The following is a 15,688-nucleotide window of genomic DNA, read 5'->3' on the forward strand; positions in this document are numbered from 1 at the left end:
AGCCTCGGAAGGATTATATGTATAAACTTTTTTTAAAACTAAAAAAGAAAAAGTGCCTTCCGTATTTCGGAAGACAGTTCAGGAGTCGAGAATTCTTTAGCTCTCCAGTAGCTTTTCCCCCTCCCTGTATCTACCCAGCTTGGCATCTCGTACCACGATGGTCTCCCTCGTATTTGATCCTAATTAGTTAAGTCTGCCCGTGCCCATTCATATGGAATCCTCTCCTCCCCCTCTGCCCCCACCCAAGCAGTCTGCAATGGCTTTTTAAAAAAATAACATCTGGTCTCCTTTTCATTCTTTGGCAGTCTTCACATTTGACAAAATCAATTTTACATTTTCTCCCCGTGCAAAAACTCCTCAAATGGTAACGGCTGCTTCCTAAAGATTGCCCCTTCCACAAAGAAGGTTTTTTTTTGTTAGTTATTTTAATTTTGAAAAAGTTTAATTACCCCTTTAAAAAAACAGGCTGACGAATTAAGTTATAAGTACATGGTGTCTGTAGCAAAAAATTTTCGGTAGTCACAGAACCTGCTCAGACTTTGTTGGTATCGCTCTTTGATGGTTCTCAAAGGTGGATCTCCACATCAACAAGTCACCTGGACTTATAAAAAAAAAGGAGATCCATCTATGGGGAGGAGTATACTTGCACGTAGGTAAATACTTGCGCCCTTATACCCAAATTCCCATTAGTTAACCCTTTTGTATTCCTTCAGTCAAGCCACTGAAAAACGATGCTTTCAGATACAGACACAAAATTATCTAAGAGAGTATGAAGCATAATGGCTGAGTCCATTTGTCCTTTCATTACATGATTGTCTACTCTGTATAACAAGGGTATCAGGCAGAATAAGGTCTTTTCCCAACATTTGCTAGAGATCCTTTTAACCCAAGGCCAAAAACTGAACCTGGGACATACAGTATGTCCTCTTGTTTTCAACTACAGCCCGAAGAACACAAAAACCGGCAGGGTCATATGAAAAAAGCGGCACTCAATGATCTGTGCCCAAAAAGATAAGTCGACGCTGAAATCAAGATATCAAGTTTGGGGATGAATACACAAAGCTCACTACAATTTCCAACCTGGTAACCTGACTAGGAATAACTCTAACTTCTCTGGGCTATGAGCACAAATTCAAAGGTAGCAGCAAGCTTTAAAACTATGATCATGTCTGAAGGAGGACCTACTTCAGTTTTTCCTTCACAAATTTATAGACAGCTTGCTTTGGCTTCCCAGTGTCAACTAAAGTCAAGTATACTGTGCATTTATATTCCCCAGGGACCTTCAAGGGAAAATTCCCTATGGGTGGGGGTCCTTGACCTATGAGATCCTACATGCCATCCTTATATTCACGGACAGAGAAACAGGAAACATCTCCACTGTGCAGGTTCTATTATTTTGAAAAACTAATTGAAAATCATATACTTTCAAAAGATCTTGGACCACCTATGGCCCAGTCTGATAGCAAAGGAGTGGTCCTGAAGGAAATCTGGGTAGCCTTCCTATTGGACTAGGGCTCCGGACCCTGTCGACAAAGCCTCCCTCTTCCCTACAATAATTCCTGACAAACTCTGCGGCCACCTCTTGCGCAAGGAAGTATTAAGAGTCTGCTTTCTGTCGCAATGGATTCAAAGAGTATGCAGTTCAAAAGGTTAATCATCACAGCATTCTTCATCACAGGCTGCAAAAACTGGCAAGGGTGGCAACATGGTTATAATTAGGGTGAGGTAAGAGGACAAGGATCTTAGTAAGTGGCATTCGCTGGCAGGGGCTTCTGGGAATTGTAGTCCATGGACATCTGGAGGGCCGCAGTTTGACTACTCCTGCCTATTCTTCACTGGACCTGTCCAGTGAATTGTAGGGAATTGTAGCCCATGGACATCTGGAGGGCCGCAGTTTGACTACCCCTGCCTAAGACTATTCTTCACTGGACCTGTCCAGTGAATTGTAGGGAATTGTAGTCCGTGGACATCTGGAGGGCCGCAGTTTGACTACCCCTGCTCTGGACAATCCTGCTGGTCTTTAAGGCGCTGAAGGTGGAAAGTACCATCAAGTTGCAGCCACTTATGGTGGCCCCATAGGTTTTTCAAAAGAAGACACATTCAGGGGCGATTTGTTGTTGCCTAACTTTGCATAGCAGCAGTGGACTTCCTCGGTGAACTCTGACAAGACTGGGCTGGCCTGAGCCATCCAGGTCAAGGCAAGCTGCCACAATACCCAAATTTTGTTCTCTTGGCACAGTTTTGATCTCTTTCGCAGGGAACACACGGGCTTAAAGGGGCCACCAGCTTGGATAGCAATGGAAATATTCCTCTGGCTTCTACAGGCTTTGAATTAAGCTCCTGGGGAGCATTTCAAATACAACACAAGAGAAAACCGGCCTGTGCCTCCAAGCAAGCACTCAACAGGCAGCTACAGCTGATCGCAGGTCCGTGGCAAACATACCTGTACGATGCACGTGTTCATTGCTTTCACATTTTGGTGCATCCCTATAAATTGTGACATCTGTACCCAGGTCGAGTTTAGGTTTAAACATTCAAGCTATATCAGTGTGGTAGAATTTTAAATGGGGAAAAACAAGTTCTCTTTCCTCCCGTTTCTAACCATGTCACTAGGAACATGGTACGGGAAGGGGGGGGGGTAATTTTTTTTAAGGAATGGATCAAGACAATGCATTGTTGTTTTTTGGGGAGGGGCAATGTTTTGCAGCTTCCTCACCAAGGTCCAAGTTCTGCGTGGCATCAAAAGCATGCAAGAGGCCAGGCGCTGATAAGACGGCTGCTGCTACAGTTATGTGCTGCCATCGCCATGGGTACTATAAGGTTGGTTACCATGTAAATCTCTTCACAGACCCAGATGAGCCGGCTGCAGATTAACAGGATCTGACTGCGTTTTGTAATGATGAACTGATGAATCATGCAGCAGTTGCCAGCTGCACCCCTCTACAGGGAAATCCTAACTTCAAAAGGTATATTAGACGGTTTCCCGCTCTGCCCTACGCAAGGGTCTCCCGGTACACCCAGGATCTCCCAGATGATATGCCGAGAATTCTCCATTTCGGTAATGCAAAGAGACTAAAAGCCCTCTGTTGAAAAGTTTTACTCTGACACTCTCTGAGGGAGGAGGGAAGACACTGCCGAGTCTTTCTCTAATGGTGCCTTCCACCAGAAGAGGCCTCGCTCCCACCACCGTCAAATCTCTTTAGAATAACGCTGCTGAGCCTAAGTTACCAGTCGAGTAGTGACCATTCTGAAGGTATCACGACACTGATCATGGAAAGCTCTGATCCATCAACTGCCCCACCTGTACCAATATTCAGCTTGAAAATTCGTCTCAGACTGGAAAGTATCAACATTGAAAGATTTTAAGTCTGAACGTCACAATACAGTATGTGTCTCCCCACCCGGGTTATGTCCCCCAGATGTTGGGTTTTGGTTTGGGGGGGTTCTCTAGTTGGTTTATTAAACATTATAATCTGCCGATAGGGCCAATTTCCATAAATCGAAAAGAAAAACAGAAATGTCACCCACTAACAGGGTTATGCAAAACCAGGCTAAGATGCAATGCTCAAAATCGCTTCATGCCAACCGTGGTAAACCATGTGCGGAAGAGAACAGGTGTTTCAGGAGACTCCTGAAGACCAGACCGTCAGGCAGAGAGGAGTTCAAAGAGCATTTTGTTTCATGCAAGAATCTTCAACTGCTTAAAATCAGCCACTCAGTCACTAGCGGCAAACAAGAATCTTTCCCTGGACAACAGGAAAGAAGTTGTAGAAGAAAAAAAATTAACAAATAAATCACCTGACAAATTATTGACAACGGGCAGACACCTATTTCAGCACTGCCTACTCTTGTGCAGGCTAAAGGTGGTAACAATGGACACAACGCAGACACTGGTGCAAAAGCACCATCACAGTTCACTTCAACATTTCAGCCTTCGTTCACATGTGGCCCTAATCTGAGCAAGAAAGAGAGAGACTCAAATGCATGTCTCAGTGTCATGTGTGAAAACGGTCCAGCAGTACGGAAGGGAGGCAGTAGTTAGGTCTCCATCCCTTATGTATCCTCTGGGTCTTGCCCACGGATGTTATGCCATGCAGGTGCCGACCATTTCTCGCTTTTGAGGTGGCTACACATTAAGGCAGGCAATAATTCTGGCACAGTCCCTGCTTTGAGACTAAGCTGCTTTGCAAAGATCAGGCTTCAGATGTTAATGACTTCTAATTACTAAAGAAAGCCTATGGACCAACCAGCTTTTTTTTTTTTTTTGAAGGGACTGCCTTCGTCTTTCGATAGAAAGCATTTGCAGAGAATTGCACATTCCAGCACTCCTCTGCAAACCTGCAAATCTAACACCTTTCTGAAGAACAGGCCTCAATCTTGGGGTGGAGACCCTCATCCCCTCACACAACTGAATGTAAGATAAATGTTTCAAAAGGCAGAAAAATAACCTGGGGGGGGGGAAATTAAGACGAAGTAAAATATGCGAACAGGAAGTTTTAAAAAATTACCCACCGTGCGCCAAAATGAATTAGGATTAAAATTAAAATTGCTTTAGGATGCTTTGGGCTGATCCTGCGTTGAGCAGGGGGTTGGACTAGATGGCCTGCATGGCCCCTTCCAACTCTATGATTCTATGAATGTTTTAGAACAACATTGAAAGTCCAGGAGACCAAGTGGTGGGCTTAGCTCTGAGGAGTTAGTCTACTGCGGCCTCTGATTAACCCAAGATTACTCCAGCTCTGGCTCCCTGGATCTCCCGCCTGACACTTGTCTCTGCTCTTATTTAAATCACAATCTATAGAACATGCAGTGTAAACGGAACAAGAGTGATGTACATTTTGCGAAATGAACTAGGTGCTTAGCGGGGGGGGGGGGGTCGGGGAGAGAAAGAAAAGGAAGAGGGGAAAAGATTTATGGCGACAGAAAAACTAAAATGTATAGGTTCTCATATAGACCACGAAAGCCGTAAATCTTCACAGATAAATACGGGATTCAGATGATGCGATACAAAATCTCCCTTTGTTCCTGTATGAATACATTTGTTTTAGTTAAACCCAAATAGAGAAAGGAGGGAGGATAGATGCTCTAACAGGAGGAGGAATATGCATAAAGTGAGAGGAATGTCTGTGTGGTGCTAAAACAGGTTGCGTATGGATTACAGATTCTCAACAATATACGGGGAAGGGGGGGACCCTCTAAGAAATTCAAATGAGAACAATAAATGCATTTCGTTTCTCACTGTGGATGGAAGCACAGGTGGACCCATTTTGTCAAATGTCTGTCTCAAAAGCGGGATTCAGGGAGGTTGTAAATCACCGTTGTTCCTCACACCTCAATTCTCCTGGGCTGTTTTTCAAGTCCCACGGAAAGCCCTGAGTGTTCCACCACTCAATAGATTATGCCGGCTCATTCCAGCGCTGCAAAAGGTGACTTCCTACATTCAAGCCCCTCTGTATTCATCTCTTCTGCATCGTCTCACACACTGCCACACGCACACAAACACACATCATCCTGCACCCCAAGAAAAGCCGTCTCGGTGCTCCCCCCCCTCCCCAGGACCCAAATCATTAGCTCCTTCATCTAACAAGGAAATGGAATCTTTGCACGGAGGTCTGGCATACGCAAAACCGTTTTATAAAACCCCAAGCCATATCCAAGCCTCGGAATGCCATATCATTAATCAACTCCCCAATCTGGTGTCACTTGTGCCAGAAAATGATGGTATCTCTGCACACTGCTGCTACAACTGCCACCACCCGTCCCGTCCCGTCCCCCCCCATTACTGGTGCAGAGGCAGATTTAGACATTTAAATATATATTCCCTGGTAGAAGCAAATGAGGGGAGGGAGAGAAGAGAAGGAAAAATGCCCCGTTTCTAAAGACCCCCCCCCAAAAAAAATTAAAAATTATTATTTTAATGGGAGGGAAGGAAATCGAACCAATGACACTGAGAAACTGCAACTTTACTATGTGTCATTGGTTCGATTTCCTTCCCTCACATTAAAATATATATATTTTTAAAGCTAATGGAAGAGAAAGAATGTTTAGGGAGCGCATGAGGACATTTGATGGAAGTAAAGACACAGAGAGAAAGGAAGAAGGTGTTACTATAACCACCGCTGGATAAATCGCACATTTATCAGTAAGGTGCCCACTCTGAATTCTGAGGGTTTTTTTCCCTCCCCTCCACTCTGGTTTTGTTACAAAGATACAGATAAGCATACCCGTACTTTTCATGTTCCCATGTACTTAACTCCCACCAAAGTCCTAGCTAGACCCACATAAGTGAATGTAGGTCTGCCCCCCGCCCCCCGGAATGTGTCCACCAGGGAAGTTACCCTAGGAGGGGCCTACAGAAAGATATGGAAACCATACAACCAGAGAATGAGAACTTGCATCCACTGGTCTTTGAATTTGGTTACGATGACAACTATTTTGGCCTCTCTGGACTCTAAGATGTGTCATCATGAAGATGTTCTCTCCCCACCCCCACCCCCCAGATGTCCATTTTTATTTTTCGAGTCTGATTTGCCTCTTTAATTGCAACCAGAAAAGCAATTTTAAAAGAAAAAAAGAAAGGTCAGTGTCTCAAAACCACAATCGGACTCTCCAAGTCATAAGGGGGGGACACACACAGCATTCCAGAAAGAAAACGGAGATCCATTTTGTATACACGAATGCTATCTGAAATGCAGAATGATTCTTTCTTGATAATTAGGTGCTAGTTTTATTTATTTAGGATGCATACAAATGTTTGCATGGGAGTCTATACAGATAGGCAGGGCTTTTGGGGGGTGTTCCTCTCTAGTTCTGAATCCAGGCCCGGGGGGGGGGGAGGGGGCAGTATCTCTCAAGTCCCAAGAGGGGAATTGTTGGAAATTAGTGCAACCTCCTATTTGAATACCCTCACCTTATTGTTATGATTATTTTACCAAGAAAAAACACTGTAGATGTGCGTGTCTAGTTTTCACATGAACGGATCAAAGCAAACTAGTGGCCTAAGGTTGCAGGAGAGGAAAGTGAGTATTCTAAACTTCAGACTGGTTCATCCTTCCAGTTTGTCCAGCCAGCTGCCCACCCTCTGGACACGAAGACTGAACAAGGAAGAGGAATCATCAGATAAATTGCAGGCTCGGTCTAGTTGAGAGTGAAGTTGTTCCTTATATTGAGTGACAGGCCTCCTCTCTCTCTCTCTCTTTTTTCCTGACCTCATTTATTTCTCTTTCAAGTTCCAGTGCAGCCCTCTACCCTGTCAGGGAAGAACATCCACCCCCAGCCTATGCCCTAAACCGTGAACATCGGGAGAAGAGTTCACAGCGACGAAGTCCTTTATAAACATTTGCTCCTGGCTCCCATAGAAACAGGCCCTTCTCTAGAGAGCCCGTTCGATTCTAGGCTTCACGACTAGGAAGCAGTGACACTATTTAGAGATTTGATTTTTATCTGTAACTTTTTGCACATAGACAGATGTCCATTTCTTTTCTAGGAGAGAACGTCTATGTTCGGTTACGATTCTAGACTTGCACAAGGATTAAAGAAAGACCACTGGCCCCAAATCGGTTTCGAATGCATCACGTGAAATTTCTGACCTTCATAGCAAAGAGCGGCTATATGTGCGTACCCTTATCATGTACTCTAAAAAAGCTGCGTACATTTACTTCTCCGACTCATCCGACACCTATTTTTATTTCTTGCCGTATGCTCATCTAAATATGAAACCATAGCAAAAAAATTGTGTGTGTGTGTGTGTGTGTGTGTGTCGATTTGCATGCGAACTTTGAAAAATCTGGTGATGATATTTATAGATATTCGTTACTATGGATTATATTTGAATTGAGCAACAGTGAAATTCACACATGTAGCAAAATCTCCAGGCGCAGCGATTATGACAACTCAACAGTTAATGCATAGGCTTTGAAGGAAGCCGTTTCATCACAAACATTTCTACTGCTTGCAACATGCGTTGCTGATAAATAAATAAATAAATCTTTGCTTTTATATCCCACCCTTCCTGGATGTTCAGGGTGGGTAACAAGATGGGCATGTATAAAGAAATATCCACTCAAAATGGAGAGGGGGGGGGGTGCATCTACATATTTGTTAAGGGTTTGGATTGGCTGGCCTTTTTTTTTCCGGTTCACAATATCGCTATTTTATATCTTCCACTTTAAGAAATCTTGCAGGCAAAGCCTGGGAAAGAGGCAAATTAAAGATCGTATGCATCTGCCTTTTTTTATTTAGGCACCAGCTACTCTGTGCTCACAGCAACAGAGAGACTCCGAAATGAGAAAGCAAACAGAAGCCATCGACAGTCAAGAAACACCGTTAAAAACTAATTTTAATTAAAGGCATCTATCTTGCCGATGCCGCTTAATCAGTCATAATTTGCTTAGAAAATAGATTTATCTAACTTGCAATCTCTCTCATCTTGTAGCATATAGATCTCAGCATGAAAATCAATACCACAACTTTACACCTTTTAAAAAAAAACACACACACAAAAAAAAAACATTTTGCAGCAATGGAAACTGACCGGGTTCTACCTAGCTTATTTCCCCTCCTCATGGGTGCTGGGTAACCCACCTCGTCTATGAGACAGGCTATGAGCGCCCCCTAGCCGTCACAGAGAGCCACTGGAGGCGCCACAAGGCACAAGCATGACTTGCAATTCAGCTGAAAGCCTGCAAAGTTTATTTTGGAAAGTAGCTGGCATCAACAAACAAGGGGGCACAGGGCACCGAAGACAGGAAACGTTTTCTTTTGGGGGGGGGGAGAAAAGCATTGTGCAAAATGTTTTCAGCCAACAGGACAAGCTCCCAGCTCATTCTGTTCTGATAAGGGAGACAGGATAGGTGTCAGGTTCAACGGAGCCAGCCGCCGCTACCTCAAATTCGGCCTCCTCTACCTGGACCACGTTCATTCCTATCATCATTCTTCTTGCCTGCCCTACAAGACGGTCCTTTGTTCGACAACAGCCCTCCAATCCACTCTCGACGCACGACACAGGCTCCTGCCAAGGCTTGCCATTAAAGCACGACCACGTTGCAAAACAAAACAACTCCCCCCTCCCGAAAAAGGAGGGGGGGGAGAAGAAAGCTTTTTAAGCCATGCTTACTAAAATGCTTCGGCAAGCTTGACAAAATATGCTCCTCTGTTTGCCTACCACAGAAAAAAGCAAAGCTGTTTCTCTTATCCTGAGCAAATCAACTCAAAACAAGCGTTTTTAGAGTGGGCTGAAAGCTCCGAAGTGCCCAACAAGGGGGAAGGAAGGTTAAGACAGAAGGTGGGGGAGGGCACAGATCCAGGTTTAATCCTGCAACGTTAAGCTAAGAAATCTATGCCCCTGGCTTAGTCAGAGCATGCTCCCGTACAGAATGCAACCTTTTCTTAGTGCTTTCTTAGTGCTTTCCTGAGCCACGGTACAACACCTGCTGCATACCCTGGCAGGTAGCTTCCCCAAAACAAGTTCCCCATTCTTGACACATTTACATTCAGTAACAGAACCTATCTATCTATTGGAGCTATGTCTTTTCGTCTCCTCAACTTGCCTCTCCCTGGCAAACAATCGCCCTTCTGAAAGATGCATGGATGTTATGTAAAGAGAGATGGATTCTCACTATCCTGATTATCAGAACACATGGTGGATCGACAGAGGCAATTCAGGAATCCTAGCTTATAACCTGTTGTGTGCGGATTTGGGTTTGATTGCAGGGAGGTGGGGGGTCGCTGGAGAATGTCTATTGGTTTTCTCAATGGCTCCCTCCCCACGAAGTTTCTTCAGGTGGACTCCAGCCTCTTTTTATGAATGAAGGTGATTTGGCCAACTGAGAAGGGTTTGACTCCATTCAAAGACATCCTTTTACTCTTAAAATGCAGCAGCCGTGCTCAATCCTCCCTTTCCTTTCTAGCTGGAAAGGCCAAATGGTGAAACTAAAAAGTAAAATAAAACCTGTGGTGGAAATCAAACCAACATTACCTTCTTTCACCCAGCAAGGCCCTAAAGATCTAGGTCTGTTCTTCACACACAAGATTTCATTCTCGCTTTCTCAACGTTACATAATTTCGCTGTATTTTCCACAGCAACTCATCGCGGGAGGCAAATTTAAGTGTGCTCATTCATCAGCTTCTCGTCTATCACAAACAGGGCTTGATTCAAGGGGGGGGGGGTGGAAGCTGCAGAAGCCAGAGGTCTGCTCCATGAAATGTAAGCCATTACATTTTTAAAGCCTACTGTAAAATCAGAAAGCATCCCAGAGAGACCGTAACAAAAAAAAAAAACATCCTCTGTCAATCTGAACTAAATCTGGATTGTACCCTCAAGCCTGAAATTCTATGTTGCTTATGAGGGAGGAAATCTCAGTGAATGTAGTGAGACTTACTTCTGAGCACTCATGCACAGGGTCAGCCTTCCCCCCTTTTTGCTTGTGACCCCTTCAGGATCAGGCCTCTTTTCAGCACACACCCCCCCCACAGAGCCTTGAATTCCAATCCACACCAATTGAGGGTTTTTCTTTAAAGAATGGCACCAATTCGCCTCCCTGTGCCCCCATGCCACTTAACCACGTACCCTGAAAGACCAGGCGATTTCTCCTGGCAAGTGCCTCATACAATGAAGCATGCAAGGTGCTTGAAGATCTCAGGAAAGAAAACAACAGCAAATTCATTCAAAGGGGGTGGGGGGAAGAAAGGTGGATGGGTGTAATGTGGTGAATGACAGGAGATTTCCCATTTCATATTTATGGGGATCCTTCAGCTTTGTGCTTCTCCTGGAAAAAACTTCTGGGGGGGGGGGTTGTCTCTCTGCTTCCTTCCTTTTTTTTCCTTTTTGCTCAAACGGACTCCTCTGTAGATAATTTATCACTCCTTGCCCGGTGGAGAAGCCTCTCTCCCAGATTTCTTCCCATTCAAACCTGGATATTCGGTATCTCTGGATGGTTTTGCCAGGCACAAGCACATGGTAGCCCCATCTGACGCCCCACGCACCCTTTTAGAGATTCCCCCTTTTCCCCCCAACCACTGTTCAAGGGGGTGCCCTCTTGTACATCTCTCCCCAATAGAAAGAGGAATGGGAGAAACTGAGGGGAGACACCCCACAAACCAGCCAGCCCTAACTGTGCCAGCCACCCTATCGAGAGAGTTGCGTAGATCCATGGGGTACCCCTTCCCTCACACCCAACACCCTCGTCCCTGGGGGGTTACCCCATATCTCATCCTCTGCTCTCTCGTTTCCCCATGATCAACAGCCCCACCTGGCCAGTCCCAGCCTAAGTGAACCCAAATTTGCAAGTGTGCCTCTGCCTACCAGTCTCATCACTAAAGAGCCTCCCCCCCCCTTTATTTCCTCTCCCCCCCCCCATCGCCCCATCCTCTCCAAAGCCAAACTCCCCTTTGCCAAGGGAAGCAGGGAAGAAGCAACAAGGACCAGAGGAAAGGCTCTGGGTTTACTGAACAACACACATCCCTCCCCGAAAGGCGAGATCTTTTCCAAACCGGCTGGCTTTTCTAAGTGAACATTTACTGCGGGGAAGCCCCGAAAGATGTTTGTTTTCAAACGGGTTTTTAATCCACTTTCTTCGGCTGGCCTCAGGAGCAGCCCTGATTCCAAAGCGGCTGCTCCAAATCAATTAAAAAGCCAGCTACCCAAGGCATCTCCATTGGTGCCCGTGATGGTCAATAAGGGGGGGGGGGAGATAAGAAGGGAAGAAAGGAGGAGAGAAAAAAGAAATAACAATGAAGTGGCCAGGAAGGGGGGGGCAGAGGAACAGTCACAAGCCAACCTCCCCCAACCCGCGTGGAGCGCCTGCCTTCCCCCATCAATATAATTCCGATGGATCCTTTCTTTAAAAAAAAACATACATTTTTATCAGCTGTAACAAAGGCCAAGAAGGAGAGAGAGAGAGAGCTGTCACCAAAGGCTGCTGGCAGATGGCTGTTAGGTTTTTTTGGGAGGAGGGGTGCTTTTGAGACACTTCTTCTCCATATAGAAGTATTAATTTAATTTAAAATATATATATATACAGCAGGATTTCTTCCGCACAGCCTCGCCGATTCGGCCCCCTTCTCTCTGTGTCTCTCTCCCTCTGCCCCCTCCTGCCTCGGCCCCTCCAGCTCCAGGCGCGAGGGCAGCTTTGCAAAATAAATTAATAAAGGGCTGGGGGTGTTCTCTCTGGCGTTTTGCGGGGGTCTCCTCGGGCTGGCGATGCCTTTTAGCTTCTCCCCCCCCCCTCCCGTTCAAACTCTCCAATCTTGACCATCCCCACCTCGGATGTTTTCTCTGTTTTAATCAACCCCCCCCCCGCTAGGGTTTTTTCCCTCCCTCGCCCCCTTCGGAAGCGACGCGGTCCAGCGACCTGCAGCCCTTCTTCGTGCCGCCTCGAGGGCATTGCGGCGGGGGACGGTCTCCCCCCATTGCCCGGGCGAGGGGCGAAGGGTCGCGCCTCCGCTTTGATCCGCACCTCCGGCCGCAGCGGCAGGAGGCTCCGCGAAAGGGACCGGCAACTCCTGCAAACTGCCTGCTCCGACCCGGCTGTCCCCCCCCCAATAAAAAAAACTCGGCGGCTCTTCGGCTCGGCCTCTCCCGCGGGGCTCGCCCTGCTCTCCGGCCGCCCCAGCGCCCCATCCGCGGGACCCCGAGGCCGGCCAGCCCTGGGGCGGCTTCGCCAAGCGCGCGCGCTCTCCGGCCGCGCCCGAGGGGGCTCCGTGGCTCTGCAAGAGCCCCCGGCACGCTTCCTCGGGGAGGGGGAGACCCGCACTGCTCGGCATCCCCGGCCAGATGCGAGGACCGCGGGGGTCGTGGGAAAGGAGGAAGCTGCAGCCTGGCCGGCTACCTGCGCCTGGACCTCCCAGCCCGCGGTCCCTGCTGGACAGCCAGGGGGAGGGGGAGGCTCGGCCGCTGCATCGCTGCTCCAGCCGCACACAAGCGCTCCCCCCCCCAGTCCGTGCGCCTCCAGCGCGCCCCACGCCTCCTCGGCCTCCCCGCTCCGGCCTCGCCGCTCCCGCCCGGCCCAGCCGTCCTTTCTCCATGTGGTTCCCATTAGGCTCCCACCTCCAGCCACCTTTCTCTCCCCGGCGGCGGCGGCGGCGGCTACTTGTGCCGCCGCCGCCGCTCCTCGGCTCCCTTGCGCCGGCCAACTTTGGACCGGCCTTTTGCAACCAGCCGCCCCTGCCAGGCTGCCAGCCTCTGCCTCGCTCTCCCTCCCTGCCTCCCGACGCCCCTCTCTTTGCAAACCGGCTTCGCCGCGTCCTCCGCTCCCTCCAACGCCTGCCTGCAGAAATTCGCCTCGAAACTTTGCATTTTCCCCCCACCGCCACCCCCTTCTCGCTCCCCCCACTCTCCTCCTCGCCTCTCTCCCTCTCTCTCTCTCTCTCCCCCCACCGTCCTGCCAGCCAGCCAGCCAGCCTCACACACCCACCGGCACCCTCCCTCCCTCCCTTCTTTCTAACTCGGAGAGACCCTTCCTCTCGGACCCCCGCCGGCCACGCCACCTCTCCCGGTCACTTGCACACGCGACCCCCGGCTCTCTCCCCGCCCGCCCCTCCAGACAGTGTCCCTTCCGAGGCGGCTGGTGGAAGAGTTGCAACTTACGCGTGATAATTTCCCTTTGCGACAAGTGCTGCGGGTTCCCCTGCTTGCGACGGGACATTGCCCTGGCATTTACTTGGTCATCGCCCGGAGAGCTGGACTCGGCTCGGGGGGTGAGGCTGGAGGAGGGGGGAGCGATCTTCTTCCTCGCCTCCTCCTCCTTCTTCTTCTTCCTCCTCTTCTTCTTTTATTTTTTCTTCTTCTTGGCTGGTCTTGCAAAAAAGAAAAGAAAAGGAAGAACTTGCAAAAACAGAAGAAACTCTTTGCTGTTCTTTCGCCCCCCTCCTTTGCGTAGTTCGAGAGGAGATTCTGCCTTCAATTAAAAATCATCGTCGCAGGAGGAGAAGGGGGGGCTGCTTTTATTTTCGCCCAACTGTCTCTCTCTCTTTCTCTTTTTCTTCCTCTTTCCGCCGCTTCCAGGTCTTTTTCTTCAACTTCAGGAGAGGAGAGTGGTTTCCCTCCTTCCCCCTCCACCACGCACGGACACTTATTTTTTCCAAAGTGTTTAGCAAAAAAAAAAAAAAGAAGAAAAAAGAGTTTAAAAGAAAAAAAGCAAAAGTGCCCTTCTTCCACCAGGAGGGTTCTTTAAAAAAAAATTGGATTATAACACACAAGCGCTTGTCCAAAAGTAAAGGGGGGGGGGAATGGGATTTGCCCCACGCAGAGAGAAAAGAACGCAGAGGAAAAAAAATTACCCTTTGCTGGGTGACTTGGATTATTTAGGGGTAGCCCAAACTGTGTCTCCTCATCGCCAGTTCAAGTGCCACTGGATTGGTTGCTTTTTTTTGTTGTTGCTGTTTTTGCTGTTTTTTCCCTCCCCCCTTACCTATATATAATTTTTTTTTGCTTGGCTTTGCTCGCCCCCCACTTTGCCACAGGCTGCCCCCCACTCCGCTTGGCACAGGGTCTCTTGCTTGAGCAAAGAAGCACTCCCCCCCCCCCGCCAGTGCTTCTGGGCGAGCGCTGGCTATTACTAGGAGATATATTGCAGTGTGAAGATGGCGGAGCCCTGGTTCCCTGGGAGCGCTCTGTCTCTCTATGGCTGGGGCTGCCTCCGTACAATGGGATAAAAATTCAAGTTCAAGTGCGGACGTGACGTTTAATCTGCACTAGAGACAAAAAAGACCTAGAGAGTAGGAGCACTGGGGGCGACTAGCGGTGGCTTTTTAACATTGTACCCGGCAAGAGAACAAGAAGACGAAGAAGAAGGGGGGGGGAGGAAAAGAAAAAAAGGGGGGGGACCTCCAGCACACTCCCTGCACACGCGCGCCTCCGACTGCTTCGCCCGGGCTGCCTGCTGCTGAAAGGCAGCCAAAATGAAATTAACCAGGATTCAGAAAGGGGAGGGGGAGGCCAGAAAGCGAGGCGGGAAAGGGGGAGGGGGGACACCCATCCCGGGAAAGGTCTTGGAGGGGAGGGCACCCCTTACCCCGCCCACTGGAAGGACGTCGTGGGGATGGGGGTGGGGGTGGCGCGGGAGGGAAGGTAAGCGGGTTTGGTTCAGCCGGGCGGGCTGGCGCCAGGAAGGCAGGGAAGAGGGGGGGGGGAAGAGTTGGAGGGGGGGTAAGAGCGACTCAACCCGGGGACGCCGAGGTGGCCGCCCAGGAGACGCGGGATCCATCTGCCCCTGCTCGCTCGCGATCCACCTGGTCCGAGGTCTCCCGGGCGGCTCTCGGCGTCGCGGGGATCCATTCGCTGCCCCCTTTTGACAATTAGGCGCTGGCGCTGAGCTCTCCCGGTCGCTTCCCTGCACGCGGCGGCGGCGGCACAAATACCTTCGTGGTGCATTTCCAGGCGTTTGCACAGGCACACAAATATCTGCGCGGGGGAAGAGCGATTTCTCGTCTCTTCCAAACTCCCCCCCCCGTGCCCGTCTCTCGTTCGCTCTCTCCCTTTCCTTAATCTGAATCGCGATTGCAGGGGGAGCCACAAAGACGTACACTCTCGCTTTCTCTCCCCCCTCCCCACCCTTTTTCTCATGCGCCTAGCCACGTCGTGTGGATACGGATCCCTGGGACAATCGGGGCGGGGGGGGGTTGTCCTAAATGCGCTGCTACCGGTGGGACCCGGGCAAATCGATATGGGGCCAGGTTGGGGCGGAGGGGG

At 48.9% G+C, this 15,688-nt stretch overlaps 1 protein-coding gene across 6 annotated transcripts in view; it reads right to left on the reverse strand.

The window, feature by feature from the left end:
• Positions 1–15,417, reverse strand: part of BCL11B (BCL11 transcription factor B) — a 178,816-nt gene extending 163,399 nt beyond the window's left edge. For 2 of the 6 annotated variants that reach the window (XM_077323630.1, XM_077323628.1), the window contains exon 1: positions 13,586–15,417. In XM_077323630.1, the coding sequence (XP_077179745.1) occupies positions 13,586–13,643 (58 nt within the window). In that variant the 5' untranslated portion in view covers positions 13,644–15,417. The remainder of the gene's footprint in view (positions 1–13,585) is intronic. The other 4 variants (XM_077323627.1, XM_077323626.1, XM_077323632.1 and 1 more) reach the window with 4 other exon arrangements.
• Positions 15,418–15,688: the final 271 nt, after the last annotated feature.

This window comes from Paroedura picta, chromosome 2 (genome assembly GCF_049243985.1).
Source record: "Paroedura picta isolate Pp20150507F chromosome 2, Ppicta_v3.0, whole genome shotgun sequence".
Taxonomy (NCBI): Eukaryota; Metazoa; Chordata; class Lepidosauria; order Squamata; family Gekkonidae; genus Paroedura; species Paroedura picta.